Source organism: Symsagittifera roscoffensis, chromosome 5 (assembly GCF_963678635.1).
Source record: "Symsagittifera roscoffensis chromosome 5, txSymRosc1.1, whole genome shotgun sequence".
Taxonomy (NCBI): Eukaryota; Metazoa; Xenacoelomorpha; order Acoela; family Convolutidae; genus Symsagittifera; species Symsagittifera roscoffensis.
The window spans coordinates 65,384,900-65,402,814 of NC_087066.1; the positions used below are offsets into that span (position 1 = coordinate 65,384,900).

The 17,915-nt window shown below is 34.0% G+C and overlaps 1 protein-coding gene across 2 annotated transcripts in view; it reads left to right on the top strand.

Moving 5' to 3' along the window:
* LOC134846912 (prelamin-A/C-like) overlaps positions 1-17,372 on the top strand; it is a 401,765-nt gene extending 384,393 nt beyond the window's left edge. For both annotated transcript variants that reach the window (XM_063864337.1, XM_063864338.1), the window contains exon 14: positions 16,217-17,372. In XM_063864337.1, the coding sequence (XP_063720407.1) occupies positions 16,217-16,252 (36 nt within the window). In that variant the 3' untranslated portion in view covers positions 16,253-17,372. The remainder of the gene's footprint in view (positions 1-16,216) is intronic.
* Positions 17,373-17,915: the final 543 nt, after the last annotated feature.

Consider the following 17,915-nt stretch of genomic DNA (forward strand, 5'->3'; position numbering starts at 1 on the left):
ACACAAAATCAACAACCAATTCAGCAACAAAACCCAATTAATACACAATCTTTTCAACCAATTCAGCAACAAAACCCAATGATTGCACACTCGTATCAACCAACACAAATGCAAAATGAAATACCACTCCCATATTATCTTCAACAACACGAAATAACAAGAAATCAACTTTCAAATTTTTCTCAAATGCCAAATGCAGCAGAATCATTACAAATGACAATGAATCCATACCTTATGGGTGGATCATCAATAACATCAAATAAACCTTTAATGGTATTCACAGGAACAGACCCTGAATATTCTGTAGAAGACTATTTAAATGCAGTAACAGCAAATTTGATTTTAAATATAGGACCTGAACCAATTAATACGCCACTACATCAAAACTGGATACATCGACGCACAGCGTTGATACAAACAACTTTAGACGGCGCAGCCCAAAAATGGTTTTCAGTATTGCCTATAGAAATAAAATCAAATTGGAAAAGGTTTACACAAGAATTTTCAAAAATGTTTGACTCCGAAAGAAACAAAAAACAACAAAGAGTTTTATGTAACGAAATTCGCAGATTACCAAATGAAACCATCAAGCAATTAGCGGTACGAATCGAAACACTAGTTCGAAAAGCATATTCATTAAATACACACGACTATAAAAACACAAAGATGACAGAAATCTTAATGATGACCTTAACACCACAATTAAGGAAAATAGCAATAAAAAAGAGAGCATCCCATCCTTCTTCAATTCGAGAACCCGATTTAGATTTTCGAAAACTAGTAGACAAACTAGAACAAGCAGAAATCACAATGAAACTCGAAGAAACAGAAAATCTGAAATTACAATATGTTAACCGAATCGAAACAAATACCACAAGTATCAACAACATACAGGAATCAGATACAGACCTCGTTGAAAAAATCACTGAAATACTCAATATTTACGAAAAACACCCAAACTTTAAAGGCAAACCATCTTTCAAAAAATGGTGTAATTATTGCCGACGATACGGACATAGTATTTCTGAATGTAGACAAAAACAGCAAGACAATCAAAATAAACCTCAAAAATATAAAGAACCAAATAAATCATTCTATCAATACATGAAAAAAGATCAAAATCTACCGAACAAACTGTGTACAGCAACAACAGTTCAGGAAAACCACTCCCGAACAATACAAATTATACAAGAAATCAATCACCATATAACTCAAGTTATAGAGGAAGATCACCAGAACGAAGAAATACGCAAAATTCATCACAAAATCACTACAATAGACCAAATAGTCGAAATAACTACTCCAGATCAAATTCAAATACAACACGATTTGTTTCTAGATCTAATTCCCAATCAAGAAATAATTACTATCCAAACAATCAATCACGAAATTCATCATACAATAGGAATAGAAACTACTCCAATAATCGGAATAGAAGTTATTCAAACAACCGAAACCAGAATTACCCAAACAATCGATCAAGGAATAACTCATATAATAGATCGAACTATAACAGACCAAACAATAATTACCAAAATAGATCACGAAATAATTCACAAAATCGACATTCAAGTTATAATAATCGTTATAGAAATTATTCCCAATCACCACACAGGAATAATAACCATTATAATAATTCTAATAATCGCCATAGAAGTAGTACACCTAAACATCAAAGGAATATAAATCAAGTACAATCAAATCCAGAAACAACATCAGACCCTCCAGGTATTGACGACACAGTAAATGATACGTTACAACTTAATCAAATAAACTGTGAATCATCAGACTCAGAAAGTGAAACAGAAAACACTATCTCCATCAATATGATAGCAGTCGAAAATGACTATGAACCTATTATATATAAACAACCATTTTCATCACACATATATGAAAATCAATCAGAACTCCTTCACAATTACTATATTGAACCCATACATTCCACACCGACGACGCAAAAAACTAATGAAATTAACACTACAAATCAACCCAATGAGAATGACAAAACAAAATGCTTGAATACAAATCACATCTATCAAAACATACAAAAAGAACAACCCAAAGAAAAAATTTGGACAATACCATTTCTTTTAGAAAGTCCAAGAAGCAAAGAATTTCAACCACCAGATCTTGAAATTGATTTTCTAATTGATTCAGGAGCAGAATCAAATATAATAAACATTCCCACATGGAATGAAATAAAAACCTTACACCCAAAGCTAACACCTCTTGAAACCTCCAGTAAACTAGCAACAGCACAAGGATCAACATTGGTAAACTATGGAAAAATTCAATCATTTCTTCTCCCCACAAGAACAATGGAGCAAAACAAAATTTTAACCAAACCATTTAAACAAATATTCCACATCACTGATATTAAACACAATATCATTGGAATACCATTTATCTCCAAATATATACCAACAATCAACATCTTGAATAGTAAAATATTAATCAAAGATAAATATACAAAAACAAAAGACACATCCCTAACATTTTTTCAAAGATTAAATAAACAACCACCATTCTTTTCAAAATTTTATCCAATATATAACCAACAAAGAAAACACCTGAAACCACTATCAGGAAATATCTATAATTTTTCAATCAAACAAGTTCACCAATATGATAAAAAACAAAACAAACAAAAATTTTATATGTCAGATTTTGAATTCAAACCTATTCATAAGTTTTTCAAAATCACAATCTCATCAATAAAATATTTGAAAAACTCGAATTCAGATATTATTTCTCTACATGTATACAACAATACACCCTATCAAGTAACACTACCTTTAGGACTTTTAGGCTATTGCGAAACCAACGCTACAATATCACCGATACACGAAAAAGCGTATCGCGTAAATAATATACTCCAATTACTAGATATTTGTCAATCCACAATTCTTTATGAAGAATTATCCATAAATAATATAATAAGTAACGAAAAAAGAAATACGGATTATTTCACAAAAACCCCATATTTCAAACCGACATTCAACATAAATAACTACACAGAGAATCAACAGAAATTTTTAACAATGTTTAATTTCCAACATTCACAAATAACACAAGACGAATTTGAAAAATTAGCCAGACAGCTAATTAAATATTCATCAGTCTATGCAACATCCAAATTTGATGTTGGCAAAATCAGCTCATCACTACATCTCCCATTAAAACCAGACGCAGTTTTCAAAAAACAAAGAGCAAGTAAAGTACCAATTCATTTACACGATAAAGTGAACAGATTACTTGATATTTTAGAACAATACAATATAATCTCACCAGTAAATAAAGAAGAACAACCAAAAGGTAACACATTTATCAACCCTGTTATCATTCTAGCTAAAGGAGAATCATTAAAAATCGTTCTCGACGCTAGATACCTCAACTCACTCATAGATGAATCAAAGTGTAATTGGCCTATTGAACCAATACAAGTTATTTTAACAAAAATAAACGGAAAATACTTTACAACCGCAGATATGAATAGTGCATACAATCAAATGCCATTAGATGAACAATCGCGACGTTTAACACAATTTGTTATTGGAAACCAACAGTATGAATTCAACCGCTTATTCTATGGAATATCCATAGGACCAGCAGCATTTTCAGCTTTTATGAGCAAAATTTTTCGACCACTAATACTCAAGAAAAACGCAATCACCTATTTAGACGATGTTTTTATGCAATCACAGACTAAAGAAGAAATGTTCAATGTTTTAGAACAATATCACCAAATACTTCAGAACGAAAATCTGAAGGCCGCCTCCGATAAGTCACACTTCTTTTTGACAAGAGTAAAATTCTTAGGACATAATATAGAAAGAAAAACAATCACCCCATTAAAATCACGCATTGATGCTATTCAAAAACTTCAACCACCAACAAACAAAAAGAAAATCCAAGAATTCCTTGGAATGTTGAATTTTTTAAGTAAATATGTCTATAAAATGCAATTATACCTAAGACCATTTTATAATATACTTAGACAACAAAATAATTTTGAATGGAACACAGAACATCAAGCACGATTTGAAGAAATTAAAAAACTTCTAACTGAACAAATTTCAAACACAATTCCAGATTTAAATCAACCATTTTATGCAATGTGCGATGCTTCGAACTTTGGCATCGGCGCAGCATTATTACAATCACATAATGGTACAAATAAAATGAACCTCATATCAGCAAATTCTCGATTATTCACTCAAGCAGAGCTACGACTCTCAACTCTAATGAGAGAATGTACAGCCATAATATATACACTAACAGAATATGAATTTCTGATACTTGGATCAAAACATCCCACAGTTCTATTCACAGACCATAAACCAATCATCTTTCTTTTTACACAAAAGTCTAATCCAAACCACCGAGTTTATAGATTTCAATTAATTTTAATGAAATTCCCAAACTTACATATAGTTTGGACCGCAGGAAAAAATCTTGCATTACCAGACACATTAAGTCGAAATACACCACCTCAATTACTTACACGTAAAACCACAGTTGAAATACCCAAAAATATAAAATTCTACCTTGCAAAAAACGAAACATCACCCCGACTAGAATGCAAATATGCAGTAAAAACTGACGTTGAACAATCACAGATAAACAATCTACAACACTTCCCACTTTATTTAGATTGCCAAAATAATCACTATGAAGTTGATCTACTTGGAACATCAACTTTTAAACCAATCCCATATTCACAATGGATAAAAAATAACACCCAACAAAAAAGAGTAAAACAACGCTCGCATAAAAAAGACCTTTTTCCACTAATTGAAAAAGAAAACCTAACTGATAAAATAAATTTATCAGGACCACAAACAAACGATTCAAAATACACAATAAATCAAGTTTTTGATCTCCATGACCCACTTGATACAATACCCTTATCTAAATTAGAAATTGAAAACATATTTCTCCCCCCAACAGAAACAATTACAATTTCAACATTGAAACAATACCAAAATCTTGACCCAGTAATTAGACAACTAAAATCATGGCACAAATATAAAACTAAACCCGTCAAGGCAGATACAACTATTTTAGGAAATAAAACACTCCTCCGATATTTTCGAAAATTCAATAATACAACAATTAACGAAAACACAGACCTTCTAGAATACAAATTAAATGAATCTACAGTTCCCTGTCTCCCTCTAAGTATGATTCTCATAGCTTTTAATATTTCACATACACAAAATATTAAAGGACACTCTGGATCAGAGAAAACGTATTCAAATTTTATACAAAACTTTTATTTCCCAAATGCACCAATTTGGATAAAAGTACTATGCAATGACTGTATAGTATGTCAACTAAATAAACCTTACCCAAATCAAAAACAAATAGCACAGAAACAAGATTTTAAAGGACAAAGTTTGTACTTTAACCATCGTATCTCATTTGATACTAAAGGACCAATTTCACCCTCATCAGAAGGAAACTCCTACATCATGGTAATTGTTGACGCATTTACACATTATGTAGCACTTAACCCAGTACCACATTGTAACGCTTATTACGCTTACACAACACTCTATGAACACTGGATAGCCAAATTCGGACTACCAGAAATTTTAGTTACAGACAACGGTACAGAATTCATAAATAATGAAATCATTACACTCTGTCATTTATATAACATTAAACACAAACCACGTACATCTCACGCACCTTGGACAAACGGCTTAGTCGAAGGTATGAACCGTTCATTACAAGAATATCTCAGATGTATCATCAATGGAAATGATACAAGATACACCGAATGGTCAGCAGATGTAAAATTATTTCCCTTAGCATATAATTCACAAATTACGACAACTCTAGGAATGTCACCATATGAAATGGTTTTTAACCAAAAGCCACGCAAACCAATAATGTTTACAGCAAACTCTCATAAAAACGCACAAGGTTATTGTCAACCAAATAAAGACTCAATCTGTTATAACCTACCTTTACATACACACGATGAAGATCATTTTCATCACCCAGAAATTCTTAAACTAGCCTCCGGTACACACACCGAATGGATTTTAAACAGAGATAAAAAACACAATGAAATTTACCAAAAAGTAACAAAAAAGTTGTTACAAAGACAAAACATTAATGAACAAATAAATTCACGCTTTACACCAGCCTCCGATTTAAAAATTGGAACATTTGTTTTAATACCTAATTTTAACACTCAAAAAGGAATCTCTAAAAAATTACAACCCCTTCGTAAAGGACCATACCAAATAATTGCAAAACCCACTGATGTCACATATAAAATCACCGACTCAGACAAAAAAGAAATCGTTCAACACCGAAATAACCTATTACCTTATTATCCAAAAGAATACGCACTCCGCGAACTAACTCAATTATATTCTTTTACAGGTTTACAAGTTATTCAAAATGACCCACATACGGAAAATACAACAAAGGAACAAAAAGATTTTCACCTCAAAAACCAAATAACAAAATCAACCACCACAAAAAACAATACAGAAAATCTAGATCAAAATATATCTCAAAAAGAAAGAAAAATTAGAAAAATGACAGAACAAATAATACCCCAAGAACAAGTCGACAAATCAGAACATAGAGAGTCTTCACGACTTAGAAACCAACCACGTAAAAATTATAAATTATTCATCCCACAATCTAAAATATTAAAGAAAGTCGAATTTCAAAAACAACTTTAATTTTGCATTTCACAATCTTAGACCTTTGAAACATTTTACACTTTCATTTTTCAAAATAACATGCTGACAAACACGCAGCGATTCTAGTTCAAAATTAGCCAATAGGATTCATCCAATCCGTCACCTTCTCTAACTCTAACACAAACCAACTAGACGAATGATATTAAACTCCAGGCATATCTATAACTATAACTTTACGACCTCCAGGTCAAAAATAAGCAAACCACTCCAACTTGACAACTAAAATAAATAACACCATAATATCATAACCCTCCCTTATCTAATAAACCAAAGATCAACAATATTTCCCCAACTCAGCCCTCAAATACCCCCCAAACAAATATGTTAAATTAGCCTAAAGTAAAAGAACGACCATTTTAATTAGCCTAAAGTATAAAAATCTCAAAAATACCCCAGATCATTTGACAAATAAAAATAAAGACAAAGAAGACCTCCCGATCACCATAAAAATTGCCCCCAACAATTTTTCACAAAACTCAACCCACTTGTCAAAAAACCAATAAATAATCCGACCACACTTGAAAATTGCCCCAAACAACAAAAAAATATTCGATCAAGAAGTCATTTCTTAAATGCTCTTCTATCAAACAGTCACAAAAATTATCACAAACCTCAAACAATTTTTTACGATACTTGAAACTTTCATAATATTTCTTTTTGATATCCTTGAATCTTTTCTAATAATCTTTATCATTTTTTGTAATATTTTTTTAATTTTCTACACTATATTCGAAATATTTCTCCAACTTTCAAAAACCCTTGATTATATCCACAGGTACGATTCATACAACTTGTCTAAATGATACGAACTATTTTCAGTAGAACTGATATTTTTCTACTATTTGTAATTTTCATAACATTTTTATCATCCCTCATTTTGACCATATGCAAATGTATAAAGAAAGCAATCCTCACATTTGCCCTAGCAACAATCCTTCTAATCCTTTTTTTAGAAGAATATTATAATAAACATAAACTTTTTCACTAAAATAATAAATAAAAAAGCTATCAAAAATTGCTACCCAACAATCACAGTCAGTCTTCACCGACATCATCCCAAGAAAACCCGACACCACTTTCAACTACCCAAAACCCCCAAACATCTACACGAATTTCTTTTCAAGATAACCCATATACCTTTGAAGAACGACACGCTCGCTTATCAGAACCACTAGAACCAGTTCAACGACAAGCACCTCTAAGCGAACCAACATATAACTTATACCCAACACTACCACAAGAATTAAGTAGAATAAGAAATCCTAGTCAAAACCAAAATACAGTCGAAATAAATAGACAAATTATACATCCTCGACGAAACAGAAATTTTCAAACTCCCCGAGTTCATTTTGATATACCTCAATCCCCATCACAAAACACTCCAGAAAACCCCATTGGTATATTACCAGAAACCCCTACGCTTCTTTCACAACGTAGCACTTCAAGCCTACCATCAGATTACTTAGGTTCAACACCAACATCTGAACAAATACGTGAAAATCCCTTTAACCCCCCAAACCAAGCATCACGACTACCATATTGGACAACACATTCATTCACACAAGGAGAACTAAATTTAGTAAATGATCCAATAGATATTTCTACGGATACAACAACATCCTCATCACTACCAGAAACATTATCACTACCATCAACACCATCAATAAGCCAGATTTCACCACCACCTTTTAACTTAAATTTCCCAAATAACCTCGACGCTAGATATCGAGAACAATCATCAACAAATATTCCTTTAAGACTAGACTGGAATACATTCACAGCACCTCCACCATTATTTGGACAACACCTAGAAAGTAACCGACTCCACAATTGGGCACTAAATAGACTACAATATAGACAAGACATTCACGAAGACATTCGTGCTCATAACATCCAAATACTCCAACAGAATAGTCTACAATTAAAATTTGAAATCACGGTTAAATTAAACAACATTACTCAACATCCCTACCCATTAAATCCACCAAATATAACAGCTCAATCCCTACCACCACCATTTATAACAACTGAAGTAATATACAAATACGACAGATATACCAAAAATACAATTGGTTACATCACATTTTACAACCCATACTCAGGATTGTCATACACATGTATATTCTAAAAATTTTAATTTTTCTCCAACTCCTTTTTCTAATAACCTCAAATCAAAACATAAACCCTTCCCCCCGCACAGGACCACAAGATTTATTAGTAACACATTACGATTGTGAAGAAAACGAACAAAAAACACTACACAAGTATGCAATAAATCAAGTATCACAATGCGAAACAGAACCCCAAGCCATAGAAACTACAAATGTAATCGCAACACTTTACTCAAAAGCCCGAGCAACTACAGTCATAGGATATAAATTCACAGCAACATTTTCTGAAAAGAAAGTACATTGTTCACAAGTCTCAAACGGAAATAAAAACCGACTTAACCATGAATCATTCTACCAGAGTAATATAGAACGACTTTTACATCTCAATCCCGAAGATTGTAAAAACGAGTTACTCCGACTAAACATCACAAAAAATAAGAACACAGATAGAAAGTTAGTATATTTCCAAGTTTTTTCAGATTCTGTACATCAAGCAGAACTTGAAAGATATCAAGGAAATATAAAATTAGATGAAAAGTATCCATATAACGGCGCACACGGACGATTAACTTATGATATACACGATAAACATTGGATACCACACATTGGTATAAATGACCCATCAAACTGCAAAGCAGACACAAAAAACAAAGGATACCAAGAGATCATGTTTTTCGATTGGAAAATACAACTCGAAAAAATACAACTCACACGAGATTTAGCAGACAACACAATGATCTATCAAGGAATCAGATTACCTTGTAAAAACGACCAAGGTTATTGCGACCCTACAACACGAACACAAGCAACAATTGTTTGGTTCCCTGAAGACACATGTACAACATTTCAAGTAGCAAAAATACACGCTCGTATGATAAAATTTCACGAAAAATATTTTATACAATCAATACCATATGAACAAGTAAATCCATTACGAAAAATAAGTTCTAATTTTAGAAACATTCATAATATAGAAAATAAATTAACACGTTTTCAAATATATCAAGAAACAGAACTCGCATGTAAATATAAAAACCCACTTCACAAAACACAATACTCTGAAATATTAGTTGAGTACGAAAATGGATTCGACATGACCACTGGAAAAATAAAAGTCGACCCATACGCCACAAGTCATCCCCTAAATGCAGGAACATCATATATACCAGTTAATTTTCAAAAGAATACAGGTCAACCTGGTGGACATTTAAAGCCCCAAGACGATCAAAGCACACGTTTACAAGAACTATCACTAATGAATAGTACATATTTCGGTAATATCCACTATGATATTCACTTAGATATGAAACTAGACTACACGATTAGCCGAATTTTTCAAGAAATGTCACTCTCTGAATTAGAAACACTACACCAACTATGCGAATTAGAAAGAACACAAATATTACAATCACTTGCACTAGCAGTATTAAAAATACCCTACGCAGGATATTTACTATCAGGAAATAGATCAAATTTTTTAGACTATGAAGGAAACATCTTATGGTTTTATACTTGTACCAAAAAAGTATCACCACTATACGTTTTTGAAGACAAACGATGCTATAAAAGAATCCCTATCTTTTATAAAAATAAAGTACATTTCGTTGACACACTTTCACGAAGAACCTATTTCTGGGATACCGCAGTCCCATGTGGATCAGAAAATAGCCACAATGTAGTACAACTAAACCCTGATGAAGATAAATATTACCTTCTCACCCCATATCCCACATTAATGCAATCACTCAAAAATTTTTTACCAGAAAGCATTCGCGCTATCGCTCGAAACCCAAATATAGACTTACAATCAATAGGAATATACTCAAAATCAGATATTCAACATCTCATTCGAACACAACAATTCCAAGAATTATTAACACAAATGGACACTATACAAAGACAATCAATTGACCAAAACTTACGCAAACTTGCAGAAACCGCAGGATTTGCAGACATCTATACGCAAGACTATAGCGGATATTTTAAAGACATTAAAGATTATATATATCTAAACGGTGAAAAATACCGTCCCCAAGATATATCACCCATCAATATTTTTAGCTTTGTAACACTCAAAAATGAAATTCTTGATTTTCTAGGATGGCCCTACTACAACTTAGAAAAATTGACTATTTTATACGCAACTTTATTGGATTTCTTTTTTCACTCTTAAAAGGAATCTACAACACATGTGCTATACACACACAAGTAAACAGACAAGCAAGTGTAGCACGCATACTATTTGCAGGATTTTTTGGAATTTTTTCTACATCAATAAACAAAATTATTTTAGATGCACAAATAAAAGAATACAACACAAAAATAGCTACAAGACAGAACACATACGACGAAGAACATAACAATGTAGACACAACGCCAACAGCACCACAGTTACCACCCCTGCCACATAACCATCCATTATCCCTAGTCCCACGTAATTTAGCCATAACACATAATCAAAATTTTCGACCAACCATATCACAAAGTCCCATCCAACATATAATGACACACCAATCACACGATGATAATACTTATGAACAAATTATAGAACAACCCCATACCACCGCTTTTCAGTCTCAAAATAATAATTTTTTTAGCCCACGATGAGCCGACAACTTGGATCCCTATACCGTTCAAATTCCCACCCAACCAACCTCACTACTCCCATTACAATAATACCACTTTTTGCTTTCCCGCCACCCGATTTCCCAACCAGTAATGTAACATCAGGCATGAATTCCGATACTAATTCACACATCTCAGTTTTATACTCCACATCACAACTCAATAACCCGAATATTGAAACCCCCGATGAATTTGCCGACTCTGAACCATCTCCATCCAATAATTTTCCCAACAACCCCTCAATTTTTTCCCAACCCCCTTTTCAACCAATGACACCAAATAACCCTGTCCCCACCAATTCTACACCCTCTTATGCTTCCCAAGTCACTCCAACCTATTCTTCATATCACTCAGACCGATCATCCAATTCTCCAGATACCCCCCAAATCTCCCCAGAACTAGATAATTTTATTACATTACAACAACAACCCTACCACCTTGATACCCCCACCATAAACCAAATTTCATCCACAATAGATTCATCCAACCCTCCTACCCCTACACCCTCTTCATTTTATACCGAATCATTAGCACCATCATCCACATCTACTGAATCTTCACTCAGCACTAATAGAGCTTACCGCACTTTTAAAAGAAAGTTCCCCAACCATCCTTTCCCAGCAAAACCAGGAACAGCCTGTGAATATATAAATCACCCAAATCACACTAACACAAAAGAATTTTTAGCTATCACCTTACCCTCATTTCCACAATACACCTTAAACACCCCTCACGACAATAACGAAACACGTAACTTTGTAGACGAACACGTTTTAATGCCTACACTCCATTGGACATCATATCATTTTACTAATCCCCTTTGCTTACCTTTATCTAACACTCACATCGATATAGAACGAAATAAGGACATACTATATCGACTCACTACACCACTAACACCTAGACAATTTACTTACATTGGATATAAAAAATCACTAAAAACACACACTGCACCCCGAGCTAATGAATATACACTAGAATATTACGATCATAACATCATCAGAACTAACCAAGATCAATTCTTAGACGACGATCGCTTCGCTAACCCACAAATCACCGAGAAATTTTTCATTAAAACACCATATGTATTTACACTAAATATCTTCGATCGCAAGTTTGACCACATTATTTCAGAAGCACTAACAGACACACAAGCCTACGAAAGTTTTAAAGAACGCTTCCAAATGTTTTCACTAACCTTTCATTTCCTTGCACCACATGAAAGAGATTTGCACTGCTCACACGATATTATGTTGCGCACTAAACAAACACACACATATACATATTATCGTTTCATCCAAAATCACTTTGACCTACACACCCCCTCCAGACAACCACACCATCGTTTTCAATTCATCAATTCCAAATACACCTCACCATTCTTTCTTAACTTCACATATTGCATAAAAGATACTAACCTTCATGGTATTCTTCGAAATTATGATCCCATAACCCAAACGTATATCTTCTGCCCCATCACCAAGACCCTCAACGCCGAAGAATCCCGACCCTTCCTTATCCCACACCAGTTTGTACAACCTATAGAAATCCCCATTTTAGAATTCATCCATAACACTAAATTCAATCACAAATTATATAATCTAATCCAAAACACACCTTATGAATTTGCAGTTGGCACTGAAGAACTAAGCACCATTAAAGCACTTCAATTGCTTTGGCCACTGCTTCAAACTAAAAATATCATCCGCATCCTAGCTAAACTACTAACAACTTCCGATCTCATCCACGACATCTTCCCCCACGGTTTCTTCCCCGACGACTAACAGGTAAGTATGAATTATACATATAACTAACTAATTAAAATATTAGAAACTCACCATTCTTTATCCACGTCTTATTTAGCATTTTAGCCTTCATCCAACGATCATCTGAAAAATTCACAAAAGAAAATAAAAATCGAAAACTTCTTCAAACTATTTAAAACTCTATTAATTTTTTGCACCAAACAAATCACTAAAAATAATACCAATGCAGTAATTTAATTTATAAATTTTTCCCCAAATGCAGTAAATCTAATAATGATGAAAAGTTGTAACTTAATTTTCCCCAACAACAAGCAGTAAATTTACATTTCTATGTAGTAAATTAATAAGAATCAAATGCAGTACTAACCTTTTGATATTTCAATTCATTCGCGCAAAGGTTCTATCCACACTCGCACAGCTCGCCCACGAAGAATTGTTTAAAATAATGAATTTCAGTTTCAAGCTTTCACACTCAACAACTCTAACACACGATAACAAGTTTCAAACTTTCCTTTAACCCGGTTGGAAAGGAATTATATACTAAACAAAACTAACCAATGCAGCTTACTAAACACCACAACACATAGCATAACAGCATGACTAAGAAAAGGAAACCAACGGTACCCAAACCGGATTAACCCAGTTTAAAACTGGATAATTTATTCTTTTGAAGACTATTATAAAGTCTAAGAAAGAAATAATAAAACACAAAAAAGTCGAAAGACAAACCCATACCACAAACAATTTGATTTTTGAAAAAAGGACACAACCAACAAAACATAAGAAAAACCACAACAAACCCAACATAAAACGTTGTCACATAACAGGACCCCTCACAAAAACCGCATGCAATCATACTCCCACTCCTGGCCTAACCCACCAGGAAGGACGTCCTGAGCATGCTCTATAGCCGGCCTAACCCACCGCGCTACATCCACGCTTTGTGACCACACTCCTATTTTTAATAAGAGCTACTCAAGGGTGAGTAACTCTTCAAAATAACTGAACTAAAACAAAAAGCTTTTGTGAAAACAACTAACTAAAATCATAATTAAAAAATATTAAACTAATAAAAGTTTTATAAAATGTAAATTACATTATGCAATACATAGATCAGAATACAACACCAAGGACGAACATCCAAAGACAAAACGACCCCACTACACTCGAGAAAGAATGGCCAACTACAATCAATATGCCGCCCACAATCACAACTCAAAGGATTTAGAGTACGACTTGACTTCGCAGAAAAGGACTTCATTGAACTAGACCAATGACCACCTCGATGTTCAAGTATACGTACAGATCCGAGTAACCAGGCATCCCCTCCACGCACAATCTCCACGCCATTCCTAGACAAGATCAAAACACAAAGAAGTTCTCATCAATGAAACAGAAAAACCTGACATAGCCAACCATTCTGAAATCAGATTTGAGTTTGTTGCAAAGACCCAGTCGTTGTCATGAGATGATACAACGATCGAACCTGGAACTTCTCTAACAAGAGAACCCAGAAGAAATATGATGTTCGCCAGAAACCAACGTCCATCATCCATCCTTCGAATTGCAGAAAAACTATTCTAAAAAACTCTGTAAAACCCGGATGGGTGGAACCTGATCTAAACTACATTTTATGATTGGATAAATTAGATATTTTACCAATGTAAAGTATTTAATATTAACCAATCATGATCCATCTAACTAACAATCCACTTATTTGTAAGTGCTGAAATTACTTGTAATTTCAGCACCAGAGAGATTTGAATTTAACTTAGAAATTAGTTGACTCTCCAAGAAGACTTCAGCAACCGCAATAAACCAGTATACCCTAGATCTATTGAGCCTAACAGAGACTAGTTAAACAACCTGAGACTAGATAGTATAAGAGTAAGATTAGGATTGGTATTAGACTAAGAAGTTGCACGAATCTATCCGGCCGAAAATAAGATAGCGTGACGAGCAGACGGTGTACCCTATCCGAAATTACTCTATGAGTTATACACTTCGGTCATAACTCACTATTTTGAGCTTTTCTGCACTTTAATTACCCTTTATTTTTCAAATATGATTCAATTCCCAATTTGCAAATTTCGTTTTGGCATAATTTAAATTTTTCGTTTACTCTTTTTTTTCATTCGGCTTAATACTTTGCGGCTTAAGGGTCACATTTGACATCGTTGGATAACCAAAAATTTTTTATTGTGTGTTGTCAGAGGGGATTTTTCGTGATTGATTTTCTTTTTGAATTTTTTTGTTACAGGCAAAAATCTAAATTTGTTAGAGCCAAATGTGTTATTTTGCTGTTTGACTTTTTATTTTTTCAAAATCGAGTCAAATTCGTTAGCTAAAAGGAAGGCTAATAACGCTTTGCGATTACGAAAGTGGAAATGGCAAGAACGTGAACGATTTCTCGGTGAAAATACAAAACAAAAACAGTCCAATACAAAACCAGTCCAATACAAAACCGTCCGAAAAACCATGCAATGAACAAGAAAAACAGTCCGATACAAAACAGTCCGGTTTAACGTCGCCGGTGGGCGCTACGCTCGCGTCGCTGCTTCAAGGCGATAACCGGCTCTAATTTTCGTATAGAGTCCTACCCTCTGTTGGCAAGCTCGCAACACGTTGGCGCGACTGCGGCTGTCACTAGTTTGTTTAGGTTTGTTGAACAAAGGACAATTATCGGTCCACACGGATTTCTCGTTTCAAAAGCGAGGATTTAATTTTGAGATTTTCTGCAAAAGTTAATTCGGCAGCTCAGGAAATCAGTGATATATTCAATTTTCGATTAAAAAAATTTAAAGTCTGATAAAAACAACGTTTAATAGTTTTGCTGAAAATTGATAACTGAAAAGTTTTTCCGAGTTATTGTTGTATTTTTTTTTAACTGTCTTATATTTTGATCAAAGCTATGCACTAAGGCTTCGACTTCCTGTGATGTTTTAAAATGCGGAATCGACATCATTAAATAAAAATTTTGTTTTAGGATGATACGACCCAAGAGAGATGTGTCATAGTATAGTCGATGGTCTTGGCTAAGTTCAGAAATTGAAAAAAGTCAACTAAGAAGCCAAAAAAAGAAGAGAAATGCAGAAAAACAACTTAATTGAAGCGTGCCTTCTTCGCTGTGTATGTAAACGTGTTCGAATTTGAGTCGAGTAACAAATGCAACTATGCTGTACCATAAATTTTTCATACCGATGAAAGTATGGAAACCATGAAATTTACCATTTGAAGTTATCATACTAGAAAGTCACGTGAGCTAAAAGCCGCCGTCAAACTGAACGTTGTATAATGAATCTGCTCTGTTAATAGGCTCCCGCATTATAATTGTCATCACACATATACGTACTCAATTTAAGTACTCCAAAACTGAACTTTAGCTTTGCTTTGCCACTTGTCGTTTTGCGTTCCTTGTAAATCGTCCCTTGTCTTGCTCATATCATGAATAGATGAAAAGTCAAGGTCATTCATGTGGTATTTCATCATTACGGAAAATTGTTATCCGATTATTTGATATTGGTCTTTAATGTGCAGTTATTTATACTACATATTTTTCGGGCCTTCAATCCCCCCCCCCTCCTCCCACCACTGCCATTTCTTTTATTTTTAATCTTTGTTCACATGATATTAATTTTCATGAAATCAAATTTTAAGTTTATTACTGAATTGTCGGCAAATTTGTCTGTAATTCCAAACTTGTACACCCGATTTTTTACACCATAAAAGTGCATCTGTAGGGGGTGGGAGCGTTGAAGAGCTCATTCTTCTTTTCTTCTTTTGATTATATTATGATTATGATTGAGATCTCTGGGATATATTGTTTGATTTGATGCATTTTGTGTAAAGAACTCACCTGAGATTGTTTATTTGTATGTAAACTGATTGAACTAACGCTGATGCTGAAGTCTCGTAAACACAAGCTCGGTCAACTCACGAACCTTATTAAAATCAATACGCATTCTTTCGCTTACAGTTTTCGATTTTAATGTGGACCATTTTGTGATTATGTGAATCAGTGTGACTCAACTTGTGTAGCTCAGAGCTGATAAGTTTCTGACTGATCATGGAGACTCTGACTTCTATTGTGTGTCAAATTTTGTGCCAACAATCAGTTTAAAATTGCTACATATATTGCCACATGTTGCTACTAAGTGAGAAAACTTTTTGAAAGCATTAGTTAGCCTGCATAAAAGCTAAATGCGTCGAAAACAGGGAGATCAGATGAAGTACGATGCACCAAAAAAGACACGGACAAAGACACTTGGAACTTCAACGAAGACTTGGAAAATAGTTTTTATTCGTAACTACAATCAGTTTTTTCCCACTTTCCTAATATTTTCAATTTCATGAAACTTATGCTAGCGATTACAGTTAAAGCGTGATTTTTGGTTATGCTGTAAGAAGAACAATTGTGTGTTGAGAATGCCTAGTTTGTTCACTATGCAGAATTTCATGAAATTGCGAATGTTAAAATAGTGTTTCAACATCGAAATTCAAATTTGGATGGAAATATGGAAAATAGCCCAAGACGAGGCATCCGGGGCTATAATGGGAGAGAGAGCAGCCGTGATAGCCAGGTAAGGCAAGCGTCTCTGAACACGAGGGTATTGTGTTCGAGCCCACTTCGGTCATTGTTGGAGGGGTCTCAGTGTCATCCGCCTCATGATGCTACTGGCTACGGC